General features: G+C 38.9%; 4 protein-coding genes and 1 long non-coding RNA gene across 6 annotated transcripts; 3 read left to right on the forward strand and 2 right to left on the reverse strand.

Annotated features, from left to right (window-relative positions):
• Positions 1-3,231: 3,231 nt before the first annotated feature.
• Positions 3,232-8,287, forward strand: LOC116619433. Its single transcript, XR_004296682.2, has 3 exons — positions 3,232-3,351; positions 3,464-3,608; positions 8,046-8,287. It is a non-coding gene; the product is annotated as an uncharacterized LOC116619433 (long non-coding RNA).
• Positions 8,288-8,965: 678 nt separating this feature from the next.
• LOC5514608 lies at positions 8,966-10,244 on the reverse strand. The gene is made up of 5 exons (XM_048729516.1): positions 10,223-10,244; positions 9,937-10,004; positions 9,788-9,857; positions 9,490-9,602; positions 8,966-9,207 (listed from the first exon to the last, which is right to left on the reverse strand). Exons 2-5 carry the CDS (start codon positions 9,988-9,990, stop codon positions 9,031-9,033), a joined length of 414 nt encoding a protein of 137 aa, XP_048585473.1. The 5' UTR covers positions 9,991-10,004; positions 10,223-10,244; the 3' UTR covers positions 8,966-9,030.
• Positions 10,005-16,461, forward strand: LOC5514663 (proton-coupled folate transporter). 2 transcript variants are annotated; one of them, XM_048729515.1, is made up of 7 exons: positions 10,005-10,351; positions 11,029-11,290; positions 11,930-12,242; positions 12,849-13,394; positions 14,331-14,414; positions 14,704-14,863; positions 15,406-15,500. In XM_048729515.1, the coding sequence occupies exons 2-7, from the start codon at positions 11,081-11,083 to the stop codon at positions 15,428-15,430; spliced, it is 1,338 nt and encodes a 445-aa protein (XP_048585472.1). In that variant the 5' UTR covers positions 10,005-10,351; positions 11,029-11,080; the 3' UTR covers positions 15,431-15,500. The 2 variants fall into 2 exon arrangements, with proteins under 2 accessions (XP_048585472.1, XP_001634771.3); XM_001634721.3 differs by lacking the exon at positions 15,406-15,500 and adding an exon at positions 15,698-16,461 and having other exon boundaries at positions 10,026-10,351.
• Positions 16,462-17,957: 1,496 nt separating this feature from the next.
• Positions 17,958-20,648, reverse strand: LOC5514609 (retinol dehydrogenase 8). Its single transcript, XM_001634789.3, has 3 exons — positions 20,159-20,648; positions 19,195-19,468; positions 17,958-18,472 (listed from the first exon to the last, which is right to left on the reverse strand). The coding sequence occupies exons 1-3, from the start codon at positions 20,520-20,522 to the stop codon at positions 18,139-18,141; spliced, it is 972 nt and encodes a 323-aa protein (XP_001634839.2). The 5' UTR covers positions 20,523-20,648; the 3' UTR covers positions 17,958-18,138.
• A 1,646-nt stretch (positions 20,649-22,294) lies between these two features.
• Positions 22,295-24,076, forward strand: LOC5514665. The gene is made up of 2 exons (XM_048728909.1): positions 22,295-23,069; positions 23,142-24,076. The coding sequence occupies exons 1-2, from the start codon at positions 22,295-22,297 to the stop codon at positions 24,074-24,076; spliced, it is 1,710 nt and encodes a 569-aa protein (XP_048584866.1).
• The last annotated feature ends 222 nt before the right edge of the window (positions 24,077-24,298 follow it).

Here is a 24,298-nt window from a genome sequence, read left to right on the forward strand (position 1 = left end):
GTACGCATCCACTTTAGATGTTCAAAAAGGACTTTTCTTAGCTCTTTTCGATAGTGGGGAACAAGGTCATTCGTTGCCTTGGCTTCAGCTACCTCTTCAGAGTTGCCTCGCTGCTCATACTTTGCAACAAGTTCTTTCCAATGACCATGGAAGCGATCCATTGATTCAGCTTGGAGACGATCCCAGGCATTTGGGATAGTATCATCTATACTTTCGTCTGACGAAGAGTCTTCATTCGTAGTATCATCGGATTGGGAAGATTCTCTATCCGAATAATCTTCAAATGTTTCTGTCGATGCGTTTGAATCTTCATCCAAGTAATGTCTAATAGATCCCATACTGCTAGCGTTACCTTTACGCTGTGGCGTCCCGAGTAGAATGAGGATTGGGTCGTCCTTCCGGTGCTGTTATACTTTTGTTGTAGTACGTTCAAGCTCAAAGTTGTCTTATTGTAAAACGAAATGTTTCTGCCGATACGTTTGAATCTTCATCCGAGTAATGTCTAATAGATCCCATACTGCTAGCGTTACCTTTACGCTATGGCGTCCAGAGTAGAATGAGAATTGGGTCGTCCTTCTGGTGCTGTTATACTTTTGTTGTAGTACGTTAAGTTGTCTTATTGTAAAACGAATTCTTTTTCTTTTTTTTTGTGTGTGTGTTTATGTTAATCCACTATTCAACAATTCTTCCAAGCTATACCTCACTTTTACAAATTCCAGCTAGGCTCTTAGAATTTATTAGGGTGGGTGACCCTCAGTTACGGTCTTGTACTTGGTCCTTTTTAGAGGTCATATTTTTTGTAGTGTTTGCTTGAGATTCAACAAATCTCACTTTAGGTTGAAGTCTGGCTTCTTGTAGGTACTTTCTTCGCTTTCTTCTTCTTTGTGTACTTTCTAAAAGATGTACATCTGCCAGATGGTTTGCTAGTCGAACTAGCTGTTTTGCTCCGCAATTCGGTTAGGTGCAATCTTTGCAATAACGCCTCACCATGCTTTCGACGAGGTGGTTTGATAAGAGTGAACCTCGTTCCGAAATTGTCTTTCGCCCCATGTAAGGTAATCCAAGAGGCTTCCGGATTCTGGATTCCAGGCTCTGGATTCCGGATTCCGACCATTTGTTTACCATTACATCACTAAGATATGCATTATACCACTAAGATATGCATTATACTACTAAAATATGTATTATACCACCAAAATGCATTACACCACTAAGATATGCATTACAACACTAAAATATGCATTATATCACTAAAATTTGCATTATATCACTAAAATATGCATTATATCACTTAGATATGCATTATATCACTAAGATATGTATCCCACTAAAATGCATTATTCATGCATTTATAACACTAAAATATGATTTATACCACTAAAATATGCGTCACTGGCGTCACTGTTTTCTTTACGTCTTGCAACGTTTTTCAAAGAGCAAAGGCATTTGGTTGACGTCCAAATTCGAAACCAAGATTCCACGAGGTTACACCCTGCTCAGCCACACGCGGTCGCCAGGAAAGAAAAAACTTTGCAAAACGGATTCATGGCTTCCGTGACGCGACACACAATATTTGGGCCGCTTGCATGGTATATTTGGTAGGAATTCAAGTTGACACATTGAAAATCCTTACATTCGTAATGCATGCGTTCGCGTTAATGTATCGATAATAATCAGACAGATATCATAAAAGGGTTGCTCAAACTCGGGTCTCGGAAATAAAACAATTGATATGGATTAACGTCTGAGTGCAAACTCACTCGCTCTTTTGACGAAAAGTTTCACAGACACTGAAGGATTATTTCCACTTTAGTAATAGGCGATTCCAGCTATAACTGCATATTTTCAATCAGAAATGCCGAGGACGCTACCACAGCTACCAGAACCAAAATGCAACGCGCACGTTTTTAAAGTTTGCTCGACGAATCTACCACAACTACCGTCATGCCGCGCGCGTGCGTTTTAGCTGGAATGGTCTATTCAAAGACGAACAAAACCGAGTTTTTGGTGACGTGTGCACGTGAAAATGGCTATACTCTGTGCAATACACCCCTTCTATCTCATAGAGCGGATTTCGGATGAGTGTAAAAAGTAAAAGTAAGTCAGGCTTGTGTTCTGTTAGCGTTTCTATAGGTTTAGGGTATAGTGTTTTGAATTTTAGCCAATGAAATTGCAAACTAAATCAGAACGCGCCAGTACTTACGTCAAGGCTAAACGCAAATTTGACTTTCTTCGCCTCCTGATTTGTTTGTTGTTGAATGGCTTCCATTCCCGATTGGCTAAACTTTCGACATTAATATGAAATTCGCTCATTCTAACGAGAACGGGAGATCAGGCTAAAATGTGTATATCTCCCGCAAAATGCATAATGTTAGAAGGGAGTCCTATTTTATAAGCTTATGGCTTCTCTGGATATCCTTGCCTACTCAATTTTATGAATTGTAACTCTAATAAGAAAAATACTGTGAGTCTTAACTGGAGAACTTGTTTTGTACTCTTACTAGTGTTCTTAAGAATGTAAGAATTCTGCCAATTGAAGCTAATTAGACCGGAAAGTTGTACAATAATCGACAATGAGTTTTCAATCAATTATGCTAAACACTAACCAGACACACCTCCTGATTAGAAATGCAAATAAAGGCAAGGGCTTGAGGAACATCGTGGCACTTTACTCGGCTACTCAATCTTAATCTTCGCTTGTGTGGTCATTATTGGATTTTTTTTAAGTCATTAATTTGAATGAAAAGTATGGATTCCGGATTTCGAAACTATTTGGATTCTGGATTCCAGACTGTGGATTCCGGATTCCAATATCTGGATTCCGGATTCCAAGGGCCCTAAAAACCTGGATTCCGGATTCTGGATTACCTTACATGTCTTAATGTAGGATGTTTTTTAATCATTTTTCTCTTTTGTTTTAGATTTTGTATTTGTCCCGGTGTGAGACATGGGTAAAATCATGAAAGAATTGCCTTGGTTTTGCCCCTGTGTGTCCCTAATTTGGAGCTATATGGATTAAAATTTTTAGATAGAACCAGGCTATAAAGGCCAAAAGACAGGACAAAAGGGCCAAAAACAGGACAAAAAGGCCAAAAACAGGACAAAAGGGCCAAAAGACAGGAAAAACGGGCCAAAAGGTCAACAGGGACACAACACCTTATAGGTCAATTCGATCTTCTGTCATGAGTGAACCTAGGGAATATAGGAAACTGTTTCTTACCATTAAAGCAGCCCGGAAAAACCGGGTGCCGAGAGAGGTCTGGGGCGTTGATTCCGCAGTATAGAAACCAGCAGTCTTACCCAACTTTCTCGGCGCCGCCATCTTGAATCCCCGGCAGACAAAAACCAACTGTAAGATTCAGTTTATTCTCTTTGCTTGATTATTTCTTGCTATGCATTAATAACAAGCATAGATTATTGATTATTTGTTTATGCGTGTATTTAGTGTATTTTTGCTTCGTAGAAAAATGATTTTCCCTGCGCTTCGAGCCGTCCGAGTCCGAGGGCCAGCGTTGGTTAGACACATGGCTACCCCAACTGCAGAGGAGCTTGGGTTAAAGGGATGGGAAGTGTATTTTAACGCTTGGACCACTGCTGGGAGAAGAAATGTATGTGATACATAAACTTAACTTGCTTATGATAAGTATTTTATTTATAATCCATATATCATCATTGGCCTACTACTTGTTGACGTTTTGTTTTATTTGCGTTCGGTTTATTGATTGTTATTTCGTGCCCTCATCTTTGCTAGTAGTCGATCTTCTTGATATGTTGTTGTATAAGAAAATATGCAATGCCTATAACTGTGGTAATGGTACTCTTGATGCTAGTGGCTGATGGTTAAAGTAAACATCATTCATTGCTATGTACATAGGGCTGGATCGCACCAGGGTCAGGCAATTTTATTTCCTAGAACGAATGGGGCAAATATGTTTCAATATATGTTGTTGGAAAAATCCAGCCTTCGCATGGTGCATAACTCTGGAGCACTCTTATGTAGCCTTTCTTTTCAGTGATTTTTTGGTTTGCCACTAGAAACAGCAAGTTCATTCATTCATTCATTTTTTTATTTTGCACTATTTTGAATAAGATAAAGAATATTTGGATACAGGTAGAAAAAAGGGGAAGTTAACTATTTACGGTACTTAAGAAGAAAAAAAAATTTAAGGTGCGCAGTGACCATAGAAGCATAAGCTTTCGAGATGGTCACTGCCACAGTCAGATTTCGAGGGTCTTACAGGATATTATTATAATATTATTATAATATTATTATTATTATTATTATTTTTTTTTTTTTTTACAATATATAATATATACATAAACAAAATATAATATTTTAGAGTGAGGAAAAGTAAATCTGGCCAGGGTGGATCAATATTAATTCTGATTATTTAATAAATGCAATTTCAGTTGTTCTATGAAGGAATTGTAAGGTAAGGACTTAATGCAATTTGGTATTTTTTCCCAAAATCTAGAAGACATGGCTGTAAATTTAGTTAATCCATAATTGGTTTTGGAAGCTGGCCTAAAGAGATTGCCTTTGGAAGCATATCTGGTATTATGTGAGTGAACTTGAGTGGCAGGCAGGATTAGATTACATAATGGCTTAGGCATAGTATCAGGAAAGTGTTGGAGCTTATAAACAAGAGATGATATCCTTAGATTATGTATGTTATCAAGATTCAGGATCCTAAGCAGTTGGTAATAATTCGATGGACTTTCCCTTTGGGGAGCAAAGAAAATAGAGCGAATGCATTTATTCTGCTTCGTTTTGATAGGGCGAAGCCGTGTTTGGCTTGCCGAGCCCCAGCTCATTATACCATAAGAAATATATGGGTAAATTAAATTATAGTATAGTTGTGTTAAAGTAGTCAGGGGAAGAAAATAACGTAACTTGGAAATGATTCCAAGATTTTTTGCGAGGCATTTATTAACATGATTTAGTTGTGAATTCCATTTGAGATGTTCATCAATAAAGACACCTAAGTATTTTATGTTGTTAGTATTCTTTATACCATATGCTGTTAAGTCAATAGAAACACTTTTTCTGGGGGAGGTGACAGTGATATGATGAGTTTTCTTAAAATTAATGGACAACTTATTAGCGTTACAGTATTTGATGACATTGTCTAATTCACTATTAACAGTGGTTTCTAAATCTTTGGGGTTTTTTGAAGTATAAAATAGATTTGTATCATCTGCAAATATTCTAAATTTCAGTTTCTTAGAAGAGTTGGGGAGATCATTAATATATAAGAGGAATAATAAGGGACCAAGGGTAGATCCTTGAGGAACTCCGCAAGAGATTGGTAGCATAGATGATTCCGCATTGCCAATTTTGACAAACTGATGACGATTAGAGAGATAACTAGAAAACCATTTTGCGGGGGTTCCCCTGACTCCATATTTGTACATTTTAGCTAATAAGATGTCGTGGTTAATAGTATCAAATGCCTTTGAAAAATCTAAGAAAATAGCACATGTAGTCATACCTTGGTCAATAGAAGACTTGAGGGTCTCAACAGTTTCTAATATGGCATGTTCGGTTGAATGGCCTTTCCGAAATCCAAATTGAAATTCAAATAAAATTTTATGTTTTTCAAGAAAAAAAATCAGCTGGTTGTAGATAAGCTTCTCAAGAATCTTGCTAAATGAACAGATTATTGATATTGGTCTATAATTCCCTGGTTCAGTGGCATCCCCACTTTTATATATAGGAGTAACCCTTGAGATTTTGAAAATATCAGGGACTTCACCACTTGCTATAGATTCATTATAAATGGCAGTAAAGGGAGAGGCTAGGATGGATGCTGACAATTTTATAAATTTATTAGGAATAGTAATATATGATTTATTTTCATTAAGAGATGCAAAAAGTAAAAAAACCTGTGCTTCTGAAACTGGAGACATAACAAAAGAAGAAGTTGTAGATTGTTTAATATAGGATGTAGGAGATATGGATTTGTCATCTTTAATTTGGGAAGCTAGATTGGTTCCTACATTTGTAAAAAATTTGTTCAACTGATCAGCAATATCAGAAGGATTGGTAAACGACCTATTTCCTGAAGTAATGCGACTAGGAGCACTTTGCCCCTTTGTTTTCCTTTGTATCAGCTTGCCGATTAATTTCCAGGTAGCTTTGAGGTTGTTTTTACAGCTAATAAATTGAGAATGGAAATATTCCTTTTTACTTTTGTTGAGAAGATGTGATAAAGTATTAGAATATTGCTTGTATGCTATTACTTTTTCTTGGTTTTTGCTAAAAAAGTGACTTCGGTACATTTTTTGCTTGTGCTTTATTGATTTTAAGATGCCATTGGTAATCCATGGTTTACTAAGTTGTCTTTTTTTTGCACGAGAGGCAATTTTCATTGGTGCATGTTTATCGATAACAGAATGGATGGCATGAATTGTGTCTTCAGTTTTTTCATTTAATGTTTTAGTTGATTGGTGAAGGGAATTCCAATCAAGCTGGTTCATATCATACAAGAAATTTTCACTATTAAATTTAGAAAAATCTCTAAAACTTTGCTGTTCACAAGTTTTCTTGAGATGGGACTTAAAGGTGCAGAAAATGGGCAGATGGTCAGAGATATCAACTGTGAGAATACCAGGAGTGAAGTTTTATAACTTTGAACCAGAAGTTTATAATTTTGATTTGATCCTGGTGTGTGGCTTTCTTGGCTCTGGCTTGATTTACTCAGAATCATACCCATTTTTTTTTTGTCATCAAATTACCTGGGATCATACTTGTAGCTGATAAGATTGTAGAAACGATTGTTGTTGTTCCCCATGAAGCGAACTGAGGAACAGCATGAAAAACCCAGATGTCATTCTATCACACATTGGGGACCTGTAACTCTTCAGTTTTGACAATTTAATGGCAAAGCAAGACATTAGTACAGCTTTTGCAGTTGATGTCGGATCAAGACATTGAAACCTTTGAAGTTTGCCTGTCCTCCAAATGTTTTGTTGCATGAGGACAAATAGTGCTGTCATTGTAATTTGCACTACGGGTTAGTGATGAGTAGGCCTGTTTTCTTGCTAAGTTTTTGCAGTCACTTTTCTAATTTCATGTTTTTGTATCGTATTTAAAAATTTTCTTGTTAACTCATTAAATTTGGAATTAAAAACAGTTTGTATCGAGTAATAGCTGTTTAGAGGCATTGTTTTGAAATGGTCTCTCTTCTATGGAAAAAATTGTTAAGCTGTTATTGTGCCATCAAACATGCGTGTGTATCACAACATATTTTCGGTCCCCTTACCAAGTTTTGTCAATGCTACTCAAGAATTGAGCAATAGAAACTGGCCAGGAGAATGATTTTCACTAGATGAGGTACTGGAACCCCAAAACAACTTTATCAAAACCAAATCTGCCATGCGATTTGTAGAGCAGGCTGGTGACATAGAAAAGCAAAGACAGATTTTTGACATTAAGTAAATATATCTGCATTTGTCTCGTCCTAGTACTATTCAGTGCATATAGCATGGCTTTCATTAACTTTCAGAGTAGGCGGTGGAGATTAATATGTAAGGGGTGGAAGTTGTTTTAGCCCTTTTATTTTATCTTTTTAAGTTCAAATCAAATTTAAAGTCGACTTTAAAAAAAAGTAGCCAGCGCTCGGTGAAAAATAGCTGGCGCTTCCGCCTGCCGTCAGGGCCCCTGATATAGGCACCAATTACATGAAATAACTCCCATGGGAAAGTGACATGATGTTTCAACATGTGTTTCAATAGGGGCTACGCTGATCACTTATAGACATAAAAGGCACAAAAGCATAAATTGTGCTGGATGAATGAAAGCAAATTTTGCTTAAATATATAGCACATTAATGTTTACTCTATAGAAACAATGAGGTTTGTCATGTGACTACCAACCACAAGGTTAACAATATGATGCTTACTGTATGTGCATTGCAAATTGATATTTGCACTATTATCAACTGCCATGTCTCATTTGAAAGAGGCTTCAGACAATATATCAATGTTTTCTAAGTATGTGTCCAATAGCCAACCTTAACCCTGAGTTTATGCTTTTTCTACAGATTGTCGTGGCCACTTATGGAATTTTGTTTGGAGGATACTTTTTGTACAAATCAAGGAAAGCCAAACCAGCTTCCCCAGCTCAATAAACATGTATCATTCATCATTTGTTTGATCTTGTGTTTGCATAACTTGTTTTATTACTAGGGTTCTACTCGGTAATTTGCGAAGATTTGTGTGACTGGCTACAGATTTTGTCTGTCAAGAGTTTGTAAAAATGGTTTAATAAATACAACTAAACTTATGTCTGTGAACTGTTTATTACTTTTGCAAGGAGCTGATTAACATGATTTAGATGCATGCAAGGCGCTATATCCAAACATTTGAACTTTGTTGGATGGAGTTGTTGGCATATATCTTTTTTTTAACAATTTATTTAGATAACCTTTCATGCCTAAATTTACGCTAAATGTATTAGAATTAGAAAAAAAAAGGGTTGTGTTTATCAGCATGAGAACAGTGCTGGCATTTACTTATCTTAGTCTTGCTTCCATGTTGAAGCAGCCACCATATCTGATTATTATCTAATGATTGAAGAGCAAGCTTTCATTCATTTGGTGGGTGTTTTCATAAAAAAGTTAAGCAATTAAATCCAAAATGGTGGCTATGATCAGTTCACCTATTATTCATGATTAATAGCTCTTATTGACAAAGTGATGCATCATTATATGGACCAAGCAAACAAGCACAATAAGATATCTATTATACAGCATATAACAATAATGACTAAGTGTTGTGCTGTTTCTGAGCAGGGCATACAGTGATTTAAGGCCTGCTAATCAACGAATAAGATTGCATCTACCACTTGCTGTACATGGAAACAGGCTTTTGAGGATCCAGTACCACTGCTTCATTTGTAGATCCTTTACAAAATTGCCGCAAAATCTCCAAGAGTTTCTAGATAAATGTCAGCAGTTCAGGCTAGGAGTGTAACAAAAGTTTATTTGTCTTTATATATTTACAAAACGCTAATCAGATAATTATCGGTCATAAGGTTTTCTGGGCTGATGTTTGCACTTGGGGAATCTTTCTGTCTGCTGCTTCAATTTCTGTCTGCTTGCGTTGAAGATCATCAAGGATTTTATTCCAGTAGTCAACTCTTTCAGACAATTTATTTAGCAACTCTTCCTTCTGGGCGAGTTCGGTTTTAAGGTGACCAACCTCCTGAAGGTTAAATTTTAAAATGTTTTAGATATAACATTTTTATCATGTTTAAAATTGATCATAACAGAGTCTGCTAATTTGAGATTGATATTTAGACTTATCAGAAACATTGAAAAGTAACTGATTTATATGAAAAGTTAACTGGACTTTTATATTCTGAGAACACAAGACAAATCTCAAAATCCTAAAACCTAGCTTCTCACTTTGGTCAACAAGTTTGTGTTGTAACCAAGATTTGGAGCAGGGGGCTTTGTTACCAGTATTTCACCACCCCTAGTATACCTGTTTTGTCGTTTCTTGGGGCTGGTTTAATCTAATGTACATCTGTTTGTTCAGGAAATCCGCCTCTAACGCCTGGGCATTCTTTAAAAACTTAGTGATTGTAAATTCCACTCCTGAAAGAAAAGAAAATTTTAGAAAAATTACTAGAAAGAATGGATGCAGAAAAGATAACAAAAGTTCTTCTAGATGGTTTAGATCAAACACAATAATATAGACGAGTGGAAAAGGGAGTGTTCTAGAAAAGAAACATGTAAAGGTTGTCTTTATATAAGTTACAGTAAGATATACTTAAGTAAACCTTTTGTGTTGTCGTTGTGATGTTGTCCTTTCTCAATTCCTTCATTTGACAGCAGAAGCGAAACACAGGACTGAAATTAAATAAATACTTGCTGGTAGCAAACGTAAAAATCCAAATACCAAAGCGATCGAATAAGGCATTATTCTTACTTGAAGAGATGACTCCAAAGAACTAACAAGGTCGTCCGCCATTTTGAAAGCCATGAGAACTGGGGGGACTGGAACATACAATTTGTGATTGAGGCCAAATATTTTTCTATCCATGGTAGGCTAGGTCAATTTGTCGCTAACAAAAATGTTTTTAATTGTACAATTCTATTGTAAAGCTGAAACACACCATATATGATTTTTAGTGATTGACGCAAGAATTTGATGCTTTTCTTTTTAGCTGTTTGTAACACAGTCAAGTAGCATGTTTTTAACCTCCCAGCCCTACCCTCTTGATTCCCGATTCGGCTGTCACGCCTGTCACGTGAAAATTTCCATAGAAGGAAAATAAACTTCTGTTTGGGACAGGAGACCTCTGCCCTATTGTCGTACAGTCTTCAGTCTAAAAGAAGTGAATGTAAGTGATATTTACCGTCGTGGCACTGTCATGAATATGACTTTCCTGCGAGCAAAGGCCTCTAAGATCTCTGTATTTAGCTTATCGAATAGAGGCCTCTGTTTGCACGGAAGGGATTAGCCATCTGGGAGATACCATTCAACATTCAAGGCCGTAGCTAAAAAATTTTGTTTGGGAAGACAAGCCTCAGCGATTTCTTTTATTTGCTTCGACTTTTATAAGTTTTTGTAAAATCCATGGTCTTCTAGGGGCGGTCTTTGCCCCCTTCTGACTACGGTCCTGTATATTTGTAAATATTGTGCCGTTCTTGAGCAATACTTAATGACTTACTTATTGTTTTGTCATCAGCTATTTGTTTCGGTTTTAATGTTGGGGAAGTATTCTTTTCGAAAAGGGTTGGAATGGGATCGTAGGATCAGCTCTTCTAGTTACAAGAAGAATTTGACTGCAAATCGACTGGAAAGTAAAAAGCGTTTTTTTTTTCAGACTCAGATTCGTTTAACTTTTGTAAGGGGTGCCTAATAGGATAGTGAGGCTTTAAAAAGACGAGGACTAAAGAAATAGATCTTTTACAGCAGTTCTCTTGATTTTAAATTATTTTCATTACTAACATTCACTCTTCAGTATGACAGGTTGTGTTTTTACAATCCAGTTTTTACTTTCTCATTTTATCTTAGGTAAACAAGAAACAGGCTCCAATTTTTCAAGAAACTAGTTGATTTAATAAAAATGGTGAATTTCCAGAAGCTGAAATGGAGAACACCAGAAATAGTAGTGTTCCTATATGCATATGGCCTCTTTATGCATGTCCCAGTAATCCAACAGTACGTCTACTCCAGGATTGCAAAGTCCAAAGGCTTTCCATATGATGCCCATAAAAAGACAGGATGTGGAAATATTACTATACTGAATGCAACAATGCAGCATATAGAGCAAGAGGTGAGATAACATATAACATAATACAAGAATGAATTTGTAGGGGTGGATACAAAAGGTGTGGATTGGTGCATTCTGCATGTCTTTTTGTTGTTTATGGAATATATAACAAATAAAAGGGTCATGTAGAAGCTATTAGAAGATTTTACCACATTGGATTGATGCACCACAGACAAAACAATGGGTAGCAAAACAATAGAACAGGAATACAATAGAACAATACAGTGATCTAGCAAATCCTGTTAGGCCTCACGAGCAGGCTCCTACACTTGTCAAATAAAATTGCAAATTTATATCCAGATCCTTTACATCATCCATTATAAAATTCTGGATCCTTTCCTATATTTGGGGGTAAACAGTTGTACAACTTCAGGTTCCATAGTTTTGAAAATACAGTAGAACTTGCAGCCCTTCAGTGCTGTAATTGCAGTTACAGTATCAACATATTTTATATTTAGCAGACACTTTGAATCACCCTTAGAAAAGTAGCTAAAAGTTACTGCCTACATACAGGGAATGGGAAAATCCCTTGCCCTCTCCCCCTCCAGCCTGTCTGGTGTTCTGGCTCACAGTTACCACTACCTAACAACTGGTACTTGAGCGATTCTCTTATCATAATGAAAATATTTTTTACACTTTTAGGTGCAATCTTTGGCATCATATGTACATCTTGGTATTGTGATGTTTGCTGCACTCCCTTCAGTCGTCATGTCACTTTTAATTGGCAGCTGGACAGATTCTCGAGGACGTAGACCTGCCCTGTTCCTTCCTGCTCTTGGAAGCACCCTAGAGTCCATTGTTGTCATCTTAGTCATGTACTTTGAGTGGCCTATCTATGTGTTGTTTGTTGGGGCTTCTTTAAACGGCCTCTGTGGAAGTTTCACTACAATTATCATGGGTACCATGGCCTATATAGCAGACACAACACATGAGGACCAGAGATCACTAAGACTAGGTAGGTATTTAAAGAGATCCTTGCTGAAGGCAGGATCTAGGCAAAAGGGGTGCACTTTGGCACCAAAATGTGTACAGTAAGGGGTGGATCTCCCAAGAGGAATGGGGTAAAACTTGAATTTTAACATAAAGGGGACAGAAGTTATTATGCTTGTGAATTGTATTTTTTTTATATTAAAATGAATGGATATTATACAATTTTGAAATCCCCTAGGGAAAGAGCCTGCACCAAAGTATAGCTAACCCCTACTTAATCCTACTCCTGCCCTAGTTGATTGCCAATACTTCACTCTGCATGGAGTTGTCAGAAGTAAATGTGTAAACAAGCCCTCTGGAAAACAACCATTCAACATCCCATCAAATAAAATGAATGCTACTCTTAGCATCACACAACATGGGAATAATAACATGGTAACAATAAAATTCCTTTGTGTTAATCTTGTATTTGCCAGATACTTAAGATTTTGCAAATTGAATTTTTTTTGCATTTTTTCGCCTGATATATATATATATATATATATCTTTCCCTCTTATTCCTTACACCCTCCACAGCAAATCCTAGCTTAGCCAGTATTACCTATGGAACACTATCACAATTGTTTTTCAGCTATTTTGGAGTTTATGGTATTCTTTGGTGCCATGGTTAGTCAACTCACCAGTGGATTGTGGATAGAGAAATACAGCTTCATCATCCCATACTGGTTCATCCTGTCTTGCCTTAGCTTGTCCTGCATCCTCGTCATTGCCATTGTCCCTGAATCGAGACCACCAGACGTGATTCAAAACAAAACAGCTTTCTGCAGTTGTCGCAGCCTTCAGAATGTTTACAAAGTCTACATGACCCCAAGAGAGGGGGGTCGGAGGAACTTATTTCTTCTAACTCTAAGTTCAGGAGTCACGAACCTCATCTTACAAGGTGTAGCAGGGGTAATTGTGCTTTTTGTCCTTCACACTCCATTGTGCTTTTCTCCTAAGCTTGTTGGGTATTTGTCTGCTCTTCGTTATTTGTCCATTGGTGTTGGTGCTGTACTTGGGATTAAAGTTCTTGGGCGGTGGTTGTCGGTGATAAACATCAGTCGTGTTGGTATGCTGTCTACCATGGCATCATATATTCTGTTCGGATTCTCAACCAAGATTTTTATCGTATTTCTAGGTAAGCACTATTTAGAATTTTATTTTTTCAATGTTTAGTTACTCCATGCTGTTTTTTATCATTTATCAATAAAAGTATCCTGGGTTTTTTGTTATTATCAAATATTAGCAAATATATATGAAGAAAGTACTTTGTTCTCTGTATTTTCTCTGGCTTTTTGAACTGATAATGACTAATAGAAAAAACTATCTTTTGCTACCTTATTTATTGCGTGAGATTTCAAACGTGTTAGCTTTTGCACTGCCGTCAATAGGCGACTTACCACGTACCGTAAATAATCTAATAAACAACATTGGGGTGCTTATTAGATTTCAATGTCCAAGAGGGGTTTTGATAGACAGGGGGCTTTTATTAGGGAGAGGCGTTTATTATAACACTATACCACTATAACAATAAGATGCTGTAGCAATGGACATAAAAGGCTCATCCAGTACTGATAACTGTTCATTAATTGCTGGGCTGTTACTTATTTACCTTAATAAAGCAAGAAGTCAATTACATTTGGTTTATGTTAACGGCACTTCAATGTCGCTTATTTTTAGGCGGGGAGTAAGGGAAGTAAGGGAGGGGGTGTTAAATACACCTTTTGTAAGAGAGTGGGCGTTCATTAAATAGAAGGTGTTCATTATAAAGGAAGCGTTAATTAGATTAGACTTTTTTTAGTTGCAAAACAAACACAAAAATTGCTTCCGTCGTCATGCCAGAGAACAACGAAAAAATAAATTCTTTCAAGTGAAATAAGCCTTTTCCGACATAGGAACTTTCTGGCTGACTCGAAAGGGTAAGCCGAGGCCAGAGTGCGCGAGTCTGCCATCCATAAGAAAACGTGATAAGTTTTGCTTGTTGCAGTTTTTTTTGTCTAGGTTAGGCCACAATCTTAACATTACAGTATCTTTAGTGATACAAGCGGTAACTGCATTATCTCCTTTGGTACAGTTCCTTTCGCTGGCCTTTTCATGGGATGTGTGGTACCGATCTTGCGTGGGATAATGTCAAGAATAGTCAGCCAGGATGAACAAGGTAATGGTGACCATGCCTGACAATTGAGATTCAATACCAGATGCTTACATCAGGGACTCAGTGGGCCTGGAAATACCGGGAGGGGCACGAGACAGAGACAATAAGAAAACTGGGTTGTACAGCCACGCCCCTACTGGTCCATTTTCTAATAACTCTAGAAAATAAATGAGGGTAGGCACGTATAAATAATGTGCCTTTCGGACGCAGAACTGTCATTTATCAAATTTTGCCATTTATTATGGTTTAACAAACATAAAAAAATAATCCAATATTATTTGCCTTTTTTTAGGAGCCTTATTCTCAGCAGTGGCCTCTCTGGAAATGTTGTGTCATTTGTGTGGTACGTTTCTGTTCAACTCACTCTACCCTGCCTCTCTCAAGTTTCACTTTCCAGGCTTTGTGTTCTTTCTTGGGGCAATCATCACGTGGATTCCATTCATTCTTATCTGGTGAGTTGTAAGTATCCCAGCTGTATACAGGCGCAGGCGCATACCAAGGATTGACTGAGGGGGGGGGGGGGGTGCGCAGTCATAAGAATCATAGGGAAAAAGCATAGAATTTGGAGATTCCTAAATAAGAAATTACCCACTTTTTGGTGCGCACTGCGCACCCCCCTGTGTACGCGCCTGGTATGCCCATACGCAAGGCCAGGCTTATATTGGTGTTAAGTTATTTCGATAAAAATGATTTTATACTTCAATAAAATACTTGTTTCCTAATGAATTGCTCACACGCGAATCACAATTCCTAAATATCTAGCTTTGAAAATATTAGAAATATTCGAAACCAGAACAGTATTTTCAAACTTATAAACTTAAGAATAATGATAGCGAAAGAAAATACTTGAATAAAACTTATTGCTCACTAGTTGTTTGCATACCAAGAAAATTTAGCCAAAAATTGTTGTTTTTGCCAAACGCGGTCACTTCCATATAAGGAAACTAATATATTCCTTATTTGGAAAAACTGCATGATTCTTGTCATTTTTAAGGTTGCCTACCGCAGGTGCTTCGTAAACTTTATGACTTGTAATCAGAAGAGAAAAACAGTGACTGTGGCCATCTTTGGTCAATAGAGAAAGTATCAGAAAAGAAAATAAGAGTCCTCGGTACCAGTCCCTCAAAACGACAGCGTTTTCTTCGTATGTAAACGCCACTCTAAATAGGTGTACCTTTGGACAGGTTTCGTAAAAAAATACTTCTGTTTAAGCATTTTCCCTACATTGAACTCCCTTGTGTTTATAAATAAACTGAATTCGTTACATTTTCACTGTATTTTTTTAGTTGTCTAAAAAGCCCTAAATCGCTATTACCAAAGCGTGACCTCGTGAGGACTGGGTACGAGAAGTTTGATGATGATCACTTGGCTGAAGTTGAGGGTTCGTTGGAATGTAGTACTGCCACGCTACCTGACATCACCACCAACATACGGAGCAGAGCAACCACCCCTGGAACGTACGATACAACCCAGGCGAACGCGTGATGACGTCACATCCACGTGGTTTTCTGTGCTCGGAGATGAGAGAAAGCGCAGGTTTCTTGCCAAACACAGGGAACCCGGTCAGAACTCCAGCTGATATTGACTTATTTTTCAAAAGAAAGTAAAAGAAACGTAGGAACAATTTAAGGTAGATACTGCTACTGATATTGTGATAATAACTGGCCCGAAGCAAGATTTTTGGCGAGATTTTGTAATCCCTCCTAGCCAGTTCCTGGTTACATAGATTAAACACTAGTATATATTTATGTATACGTCATAAACATATTCACGCATCATATAACATTTTCTACAAAACGAAGAAATTCACCTCCATCCAATTGTATCTCCCTTCTCCGTGGACATAATAATCACTGCTATACAATTCAACAAACATCGTTACATTTCTCAGGATATACCCATAATATTACCCAGAGTATAGTTTACTTTTCAAACGAAGTTTAATCAAATATACATACATTGTAACAATGTATATAATAACAGAGACAACAATTCAGTCTGTATACGGATCATCGTCTGTTATTATTAAATTTGTGATTTCTCACTTGAATACAAATTGTACATGCGACAGTAGCGGGTTTATCCTTGTCATGTACATGCGACAGTAGCGGGTTTATCCTTGTCATGTACATGCGACAGTAGCGGGTTTATCCTTGTCATGTACATGCGACAGTAGCGCGTTTATCCTTGTTATGTACATGCGACAGTAGCGGGTTTATCCTTGTCATGTACATGCGACAGTAGCGGGTGTTTATCCTTGTCATGTACATGCGACAGTAGCGGGTGTTTATCCTTGTCATGTACATGCGACAGTAGCGCGTTTATCCTTGTCATGTACATGCGACAGTAGCGGGTTTAACCTTGTCATGTACATGCGACAGTAGCGGGTTTATCCTTGTCATGTACATGCGACAGTAGCGGGTGTTTATCCTTGTCATGTACATGCGACAGTAGCGCGTTTATCCTTGTTATGTACATGCGACAGTAGCGCGTTTAACCTTGTTATTTTTTGTGCGTCTGAGTGTTCAGTATTAAGTGTTATTTTATTTCTATTTTCATCTAAGTTTTACACCGTGTCGGTGTTTGTTTTAATACCCTGGTTGTTGCTGGGTGTAAAAAAGGAAATTAATATATGGAAAATCTAAACAGGGCTAGCTAGACTCCTAGCTAGGTTTAACCATATTGTGCTGACAACCAATTCTGCAAACTTCCCTTTGAATTTACCAACAAGGAGCACTCGAACAACTTATTTACTGAATTCTTCGTTAATCCCCCAAGAAGGCGCCCAGGTGTTGCCGACTATGATACCGCAGGGTTTGAGACGGGGAAGGCCATGCTAGTACTACTGTGTTTTGTGGGCCACCAGGCCCGTGCCGACGACGGTGTGACACAAGGCGGGTATCATTGAAAAACAACTTACCAAAAAGGGCTGGACCGGAACATCATGTACATGTAAAATCTGTGAACTTATGGGGCTGGACCGGAACATCATGTACATGTAAAATCTGTGAAATATGGGGCTTGACCGGAACATCATGTACATGTAAAATCTGTGGAATTATGGGGTTGGACCGGAACATCATGTACATGAAAAACCTGGAAAATTCGGAATTCTAGATAGAAATAGAAGACACAATTTTTTACAATGGCAATCGGTTCCTGGTATTACGGACTAATTTTAAAAACACAAATACCGTGAGACCGGAAAAAATATACCAAGATTTTGGCTTTTTAGATTTCCTTGATCATCTTAGCGCTATGTATGGGCTCAGGGACGAAAAGCTCAAATTTCAATGACACTTTACAAAAAGTCCCATCAATTAAAAAAAAAAGTCGCAATTGTCGCATTGTGTAGTTCCATAAAATATCCATACCCCACCCCACCCCCCACCGTCCCCACCCCATTGAGGGGATTGGAAAGTCCCGGGGGGTGGGGGGTTCAAAGGCCCAGGAATTTCCAGAGGGGAGATGGGGGGTAAAATGCCCTTTCTCCTTAAAAATTACTGTATTTTTTGTCCAATTGTTAAAGCATAAATCGACTCGATATTATCTTCGAAAAAATTACGATTTTAATAAATCAGTAATAAATAACTGCTTTTGGCCGGCTTTTTCGCTATTCACTATCTATGGCTCAATAGATATTGAGTACGGGAGCCAATCAAATTGCGATCTTCGTGATAGTATGTGAGTGGGTTTATACTTATGCACACTGGCAGTACCACTGACTCTACTGTTCAGGAAAGAAGTAGCTAGTACTCAACTCCACGATCTTATTGCCCGAGGGATCCGAGAGTTTCGCAGCGACTTGGTCAGGTCTGTACTTGCTATTGGTCTGTAGTCTTAGCGGCGGCCGCTTCAGAAGCAAAGCCTTCTTTGTGAGCTCCGCTATTTCTTCAGGGGTCTGTCCATAATTAGTAAGCGAGTGATACATCTTCGTGAGCGCTGATTTGAGTAGCGCTTGGGTTTGCTCGTCTGTGCCGGAGATGTCTACCTCATCCCGAATGGCTTTGGCGTTGGACGCGAAGTTAGTGGCGACGGGACCTGGTTCTATGATTGTGGTTCTGGAATTTAAAAAATGAGGAAAAAATTAGACCATGTGGACGGTTTGCTTGTAAACAAATAAATGCTAGCGCTTGTTCTCCGTTCCCAACGAAGTCACTTTTACTGTCACTTGAAACTAGGGAACAAGGAAAGGGTAAACTGGGGGATTGGAGACGAGGGGGAGATACCCTGGATAATTGACGTTGATTTGTTCGTCAGCTGTTTTCCATATTAGTCGCACGTTCTTGAACAAGAAAAATCCGAGCTCGTATTGCCCGGTTTGTTCGGCTCCGGTTTTTTGCAGTCCCTTTATGACGCACACCAGTACTAGCAATAGAGTAATCCAAGTCAGTTCAGTGTTACGCGCGACTTGTTCGGCTCCAGTTTTTTGCAGTCCCTTTGTGACGCACACCCGTAATAGCAATAGAGTAGGTTCTTTGCAGTCCCATACTAAGCAAGCTCAAGTCCATAGCCTAAAGTAAGCGAAGTCTGTAGTATTGTGCGGTTTGTTTGGCTACTGTTTTTTTTGCGGTACCTTTCTTGGTGTACGCCCGAGAACAAGGGCAAAGGCAAGTCCCTGTCGCGCGCGGGTTTTTTTCTCGTTCAGGATCGCGCTTCTCGACAATTCTTGCTATTACAGACGTACGCCAAACAAAAAAGAGCAAACTCTTCAAAAGAGTTCTTACCCCTGGTATTGAGAATATTAATACACTACCAAGGCTGAAATGCTGACTCAACTTACTTGATGTTAAACTTGCCAAGTACAGGCGCCATAGCCTCCGCATAACCCTCAACAGCGAACTTTGATGCGCAGTAGATCTCGCTAAAGGGCGTTCCCACAACCCCCAGTACACTTCCAATATTGACCACGTGACCTGCTCGCTGTTTCTTCATATGCGGTATAACGGCATTTGTCATGCGCATTAGGCCGTACACGTTTGGTTCGAATACTTTGTTAATGGCGTCAGTGGTCGCACATTCAGGGACACAAAATAAACCAATGCCAGCATTATTTACTGGAAGGAAAAATAATATGCCGTTAATCGCACAGCAATAAAGATTTCATGGTGATAAATTAGCTTAGTGTAGACAATGAACCGCAAACAATTGGAGTGTAACAGTCAAAACAACAATAGAAATACACCTTTTGCTGTTCATTACGAGAAAATACGCCTTAATTTGCGCTAATAGTCAATTAATAAAACGAAAATACATTTATTTGAACGAGGCAACATTCATTTGGGCGAAATGTACATTCATAAATGTGGCAATTGAATGACCACATTTAAGGAATTTAGGAATTTTATAAAATTCCTAAATTGAATTTGCATTTTGCGCAAATGAATGCCGCTTTGTTTACATGGATGTATTTTCGCTTTATTAATTAATTGACTATTGGTGCAACTGAAGGCGTTTTTCTCGTAATGAACAGGAAAAGGAATTTAATTAAAAGACTAAGTGGTTCAAGTGAGTGCTAGTATCGTTTATTTTGCATGTATGTGCATTATTAGGGAACAAATAAACGATAAGTTTGATAAGTTTATAATTTTAGCTAAAATGACTGCGTATTTCTCGGTAATCAAAAGCAAAAGGTTAATTATTATTAACCGAACGAGCCTGTACTGTAAATGACTTCCTACTATATCAGGTAGTAACTCTGTGTTTTGAAATTCGGCGTGGATAATGTGTTAACATGGTGACCCTACCCAAGACATCAATTCGGCCTTCTTTCTCGACGATTTCAGCAACGACAGCCTTGACAGACTCGTCCGAGCAAACATCAAGCTCTTTGATATTCAACAAGTCTTCGACTACGCCAGAACATTTCTCCAGCAAAGCATCTTTCTTCCCCAAGTTTCGCATAGTCGCGTAGACCTTGAATCGTTTGTCCGCATCGTGCGAGAGCAACACAGCTAGAGCCAGACCAATGCCGGATGAACAACCAGTCACCACCACAACTCGTTGGGAGTTGTCCTCCGTGAATTCCTCCGCTTGCACGGTTTGCGGAGAGTTCGTCGTGCTTTGTGCAGACTTCGGTGAAACTGCACGTTTGGACGAGCCGGAACCCATAAAGAAACTCGTACTATACTCAAAGCCTACTAACGTTTATGCCTCTTCACTTTCTGTTTTTGTTTTTGAACCCATGGACACGGAATTCCGTCATGGCTGATTTGACAAGGCTTTATTTATCCTGCAGCTACGAAAACAAAACGACTAAACGATGATAAGTATTTAAATGTGTCCCTGTAATTTAGTTCACTGTCAAGGGCACTATTATTATTATTATTATTATTATTATTATTATTATTATTATTATTATTATTATTATTATTATTATTATTATTATTATTATTATTATTATTATTATTATTATTATTATTATTATTATTATTATTATTATTATTATTATTATTATTATTATTATTATTATTATTATTATTATTATTATTATTATTGTTGTTGTTATTTTTGTTATTATTATTATTATTATTATTTTTTTAATAATAGTAATAAACGAACTCCTTAGTTCTGGTAGCTCTCAAACACCAACAAGTGCCAAATATAACCAAAACAACGAGAACGAAAGAAGCCAAAACGCTAATTTACCACCGACTTTCAGGCTGGATCTGCATACGCCTACTCCACCACAAGCCTCCAGGGAACCAATTGAAGAAGAGAGTGATGAGATGAATGAGACCATTTCTATGGAGGTGCCAGGCTCTTTGCCAGATTATATACCCGTGTACTCGCCGGAAACTATTGTCTGGGGTCAATCGTCAGGAGCACCAATATCAATAAACTCCTCAGTAATTGTTAATGCGTATAACGAGATCACTACATGGCGAAAAAACACTTTCTTAGTTCCCCACGGGAAAATTGGCAGAGACTTTATTGATCAACTAACAAAACATCTAAACGATTGGAACAATAGGTAGGAATGCCAACACATAGCACTGAAAGCTTTCTTTGTTCTCCTGGCGATAGGTCTCCAAAAACCTAGTAAAACATCGAAGTCTAAGGATCACCAAGAATGCCTTGGAAAAAGGCTAGCCCTTTGGAAAAACGGGAACATTGAGGAGCTTATTCGAGAGGTCAGGACTATACAAAGGCGTCTTGTGCAGTTCCACCGAAAAAAGGATGCTCCCCAGAACACAGCAAAACTGTTTGCGAAGCTCGTTATGGAAGAGCAAATAAACTCAGCCTTGCGTTATCTCACTAAAAGTGATTACGGAGGTGTCTTATCCTTGACGGACGACGTAATGAGGCAGCTACAGGAGAAACATCCTAATGCACAACCTGCTAAGTTGGGATCCCTGTTGTTTGGCCCAGCAGAAGATGTACACGAGTCAATCTATAGTGAGATCACAGGGGGAATGATAAGAGAGGCAGCATTGAGAACTATCTATAGTGAGATCACAGGGGGAATGATAAGAGAGGCAGCATTGAGAACTAAGGGCGCTGGAGGACCATCTAATGTAGACGCGCACGGTTTTCAAAGAATCCTCGCCAGCAAATCATTCAAGAAATCAAGCTCGGACCTGTGCGACGCACCCGCCTTGCTTACCCGTCGTTTATGCACAGAGTACATCGATCCTATGACTATCGAACCGATACTAGCGAGTCACCTTATCCCACTAGATAAAGGGTAAAGTGAGGTGCGACCAATAGGTGTAGGAGAAGTGTTGAGAAGAATCATTGGCAAGTGCGTAACGAAGGTGCTCAAGCAAGACATAGTGGAGTCGAGTGGCTCGCTTCAGGTGTGCGCCGGGCAAAAATCGGGGAGTGAGGGTGCGGTCCATGCAGTATATAATCTATTCCAACATGAACAGACAGATGCGGTGATGTTAATAGATGCTTCAAACGCCTTTAACTCGGTCAACCGAGCTGCCGCCCTTCATAATATTCGGGTCTTGTGCCCAACGCTGGCCCCTTTTGTAATTAACACCTACCGCCTACCAGCACGGCTGTCTGTAGCGGGAGGCAAGGAGCTTGTATCAGCTGAGGGCACAACTCAAGGTGATCCGCTCGCAATGAGCATGTATGCCCTCAGCTTACAACCACTCGTATCCCGCCTACAAGCAGCAACTCAAGTCAACAAATGCTGGTTCGCAGATGATGCGACAGGATGTGGGTCACTGGATGACGTCAGGCACTGGTGGGATACCCTTCAAAGTTCGGGACCGGATTTAGGATATTTTCCTAATGCTGTGAAGTGTTGGCTCGTAACTAAGCCCGAGAAAGAGGAATCTGCAAGGAAAATCTTTGAAGGAACTGGAATCAATATCACTACGGAAGGTCGCAAGCATCTTGGAGCGGCGCTCGGTTCCAGGCCCCATCTTGAACAGTACGTGGATAGCAAAGTTGATGAGTGGGTGGGGCAGGTGACAAAACTCGCTGAATTTGCAATTTCGCAACCTCAAGCCTCCTACGCAGCGTATACGTTTGGCTTGAAGCACCGTTGGACGTATTTTTTGAGAACTCTGCCGGATATAGAGGATCTATTGTTGCCTCTAGAACGTGCCATATCAGACACCTTGATACCCTCTCTAACAGGGCGCACGTGTACTCAGGCAGAACGTGATCTCCTCGCCTTGCCAGTGAGGTTTGGAGGCCTGGGTATAACAAATCCCGCTGATGAGGCTTCTCTCGAATTTACAGCTTCAACATAGGTCTGTGGCCCGCTTGCAGAACAGATAAAACAGCAAACGCATGAGCTGCCGTGTGACGATGCCGTACAAGAAGCACAGCAAGAGGCGCGCAGAGAGAAGAACGAGTACCTGAAGTCTAGATACGCGGAGGTGAAAAGCTCTTTACCTGTTAATATGCTAAGAGCAGTGGACCTTGCTACTCAGGAAGGGGCTTCAAGCTGGCTTACCGTTCTGCCATTAAGATTGATGAGCTTTGATCTCAACAAACGAGAATTCAGAGACGCTCTAGGATTGAGATACGACTGGGAGATCCCCGAGACACCATCTATCTGCGTTTGCGGGGACACATCCGACGCAGATCACGCAATGATTTGCAAGAGAGGCGGGTTTGTAATCCAACGCCACAACGAGCTGAGGGATTTGGAGGCGGAATTGCTGAGTCTGGTGTGTAAAGATGTGCAAACGGAGCCTGTTCTACAGGACATCACGGGAGAAGAGCTTAACAGGGGAGCTCACACCGCTCGAGACGCACGACTGGACATTGTAGCAAGAGGTTTCTGGGAGAGGCAGAGGCAGGCATTTTTTGATGTACGAGTTTGCCATGCTAATGCTGAATCCTATAGAGACATGAACATCGACCAGATATTTAGGCAACATGAAACAGAAAAGAAGCGTCAGTACGCTACTAGAGTGTTAGAAGTAGAGCAGGCCACTTTCACGCCATTAGTGTTTGGCTCGACAGGGGGAATGGCAAGCGAATGCCAACAGTTTCACTCCAGGCTAGCGGAGCTCATTGCCGAGAAGAAGGGAGAATTATACTCAACAACCGTGTCCTGGATCCGTGCAAAAGTTTCGTTCGCCATTTTAAGACCTGCCCTTCTGTGTCTACGTGGTTCAAGGAGCCCAAGGCGAGCACATGTAAATATATATGACAATGACTTTGAAATTCAGAAACAGAGAGCAAATATTTTTTAATGTATTTTTGTATTTTTTTTTAATCACGATTTTTAATAGTATAGCTCAATTTTGTAAATAATCAAATTCTAATGAATAAAAAAAAATCATTTATAAAAGAAATATTTAGTAATTCTAAAATTGTAAATTGAGTTGTTTAAGTAAGTTACAATAAAGTTATCACATATTATAATAATGCCGATACCAGTAAGAAAAAACTATAATAATAATACTACTAATAAA

This window comes from Nematostella vectensis, chromosome 6 (genome assembly GCF_932526225.1).
Source record: "Nematostella vectensis chromosome 6, jaNemVect1.1, whole genome shotgun sequence".
NCBI lineage: Eukaryota > Metazoa > Cnidaria > Anthozoa > Actiniaria > Edwardsiidae > Nematostella > Nematostella vectensis.

Coding starts and splice junctions, on each gene's coding strand:
- LOC5514608 (XM_048729516.1), bottom strand. CDS start 9,990: ATGGCTTTCAAAATGGCGGACGACCTTGTTAGTTCTTTGGAGTCATCT. Junction 9,858..9,936: donor CTTTGGAGTCATCTCTTCAA/GTAAGAATAATG, acceptor ATTTAATTTCAG/TCCTGTGTTTCGCTTCTGCT. Junction 9,208..9,489: donor CCCAAGAAACGACAAAACAG/GTATACTAGGGG, acceptor TTTAACCTTCAG/GAGGTTGGTCACCTTAAAAC.
- LOC5514663 (XM_001634721.3), top strand. CDS start 11,081: ATGGTGAATTTCCAGAAGCTGAAATGGAGAACACCAGAAATAGTAGTG. Junction 14,415..14,703: donor AGTCAGCCAGGATGAACAAG/GTAATGGTGACC, acceptor GCCTTTTTTTAG/GAGCCTTATTCTCAGCAGTG. Junction 14,864..15,697: donor ATTCCATTCATTCTTATCTG/GTGAGTTGTAAG, acceptor GTATTTTTTTAG/TTGTCTAAAAAGCCCTAAAT.
- LOC5514665 (XM_048728909.1), top strand. CDS start 22,295: ATGTTAATAGATGCTTCAAACGCCTTTAACTCGGTCAACCGAGCTGCC. Junction 23,070..23,141: donor AGTGAGGTTTGGAGGCCTGG/GTATAACAAATC, acceptor GCCCGCTTGCAG/AACAGATAAAACAGCAAACG.
- LOC5514609 (XM_001634789.3), bottom strand. CDS start 20,522: ATGGGTTCCGGCTCGTCCAAACGTGCAGTTTCACCGAAGTCTGCACAA. Junction 19,469..20,158: donor AGGCCGAATTGATGTCTTGG/GTAGGGTCACCA, acceptor TTTTCCTTCCAG/TAAATAATGCTGGCATTGGT. Junction 18,473..19,194: donor CTTGGCAAGTTTAACATCAA/GTAAGTTGAGTC, acceptor TTTAAATTCCAG/AACCACAATCATAGAACCAG.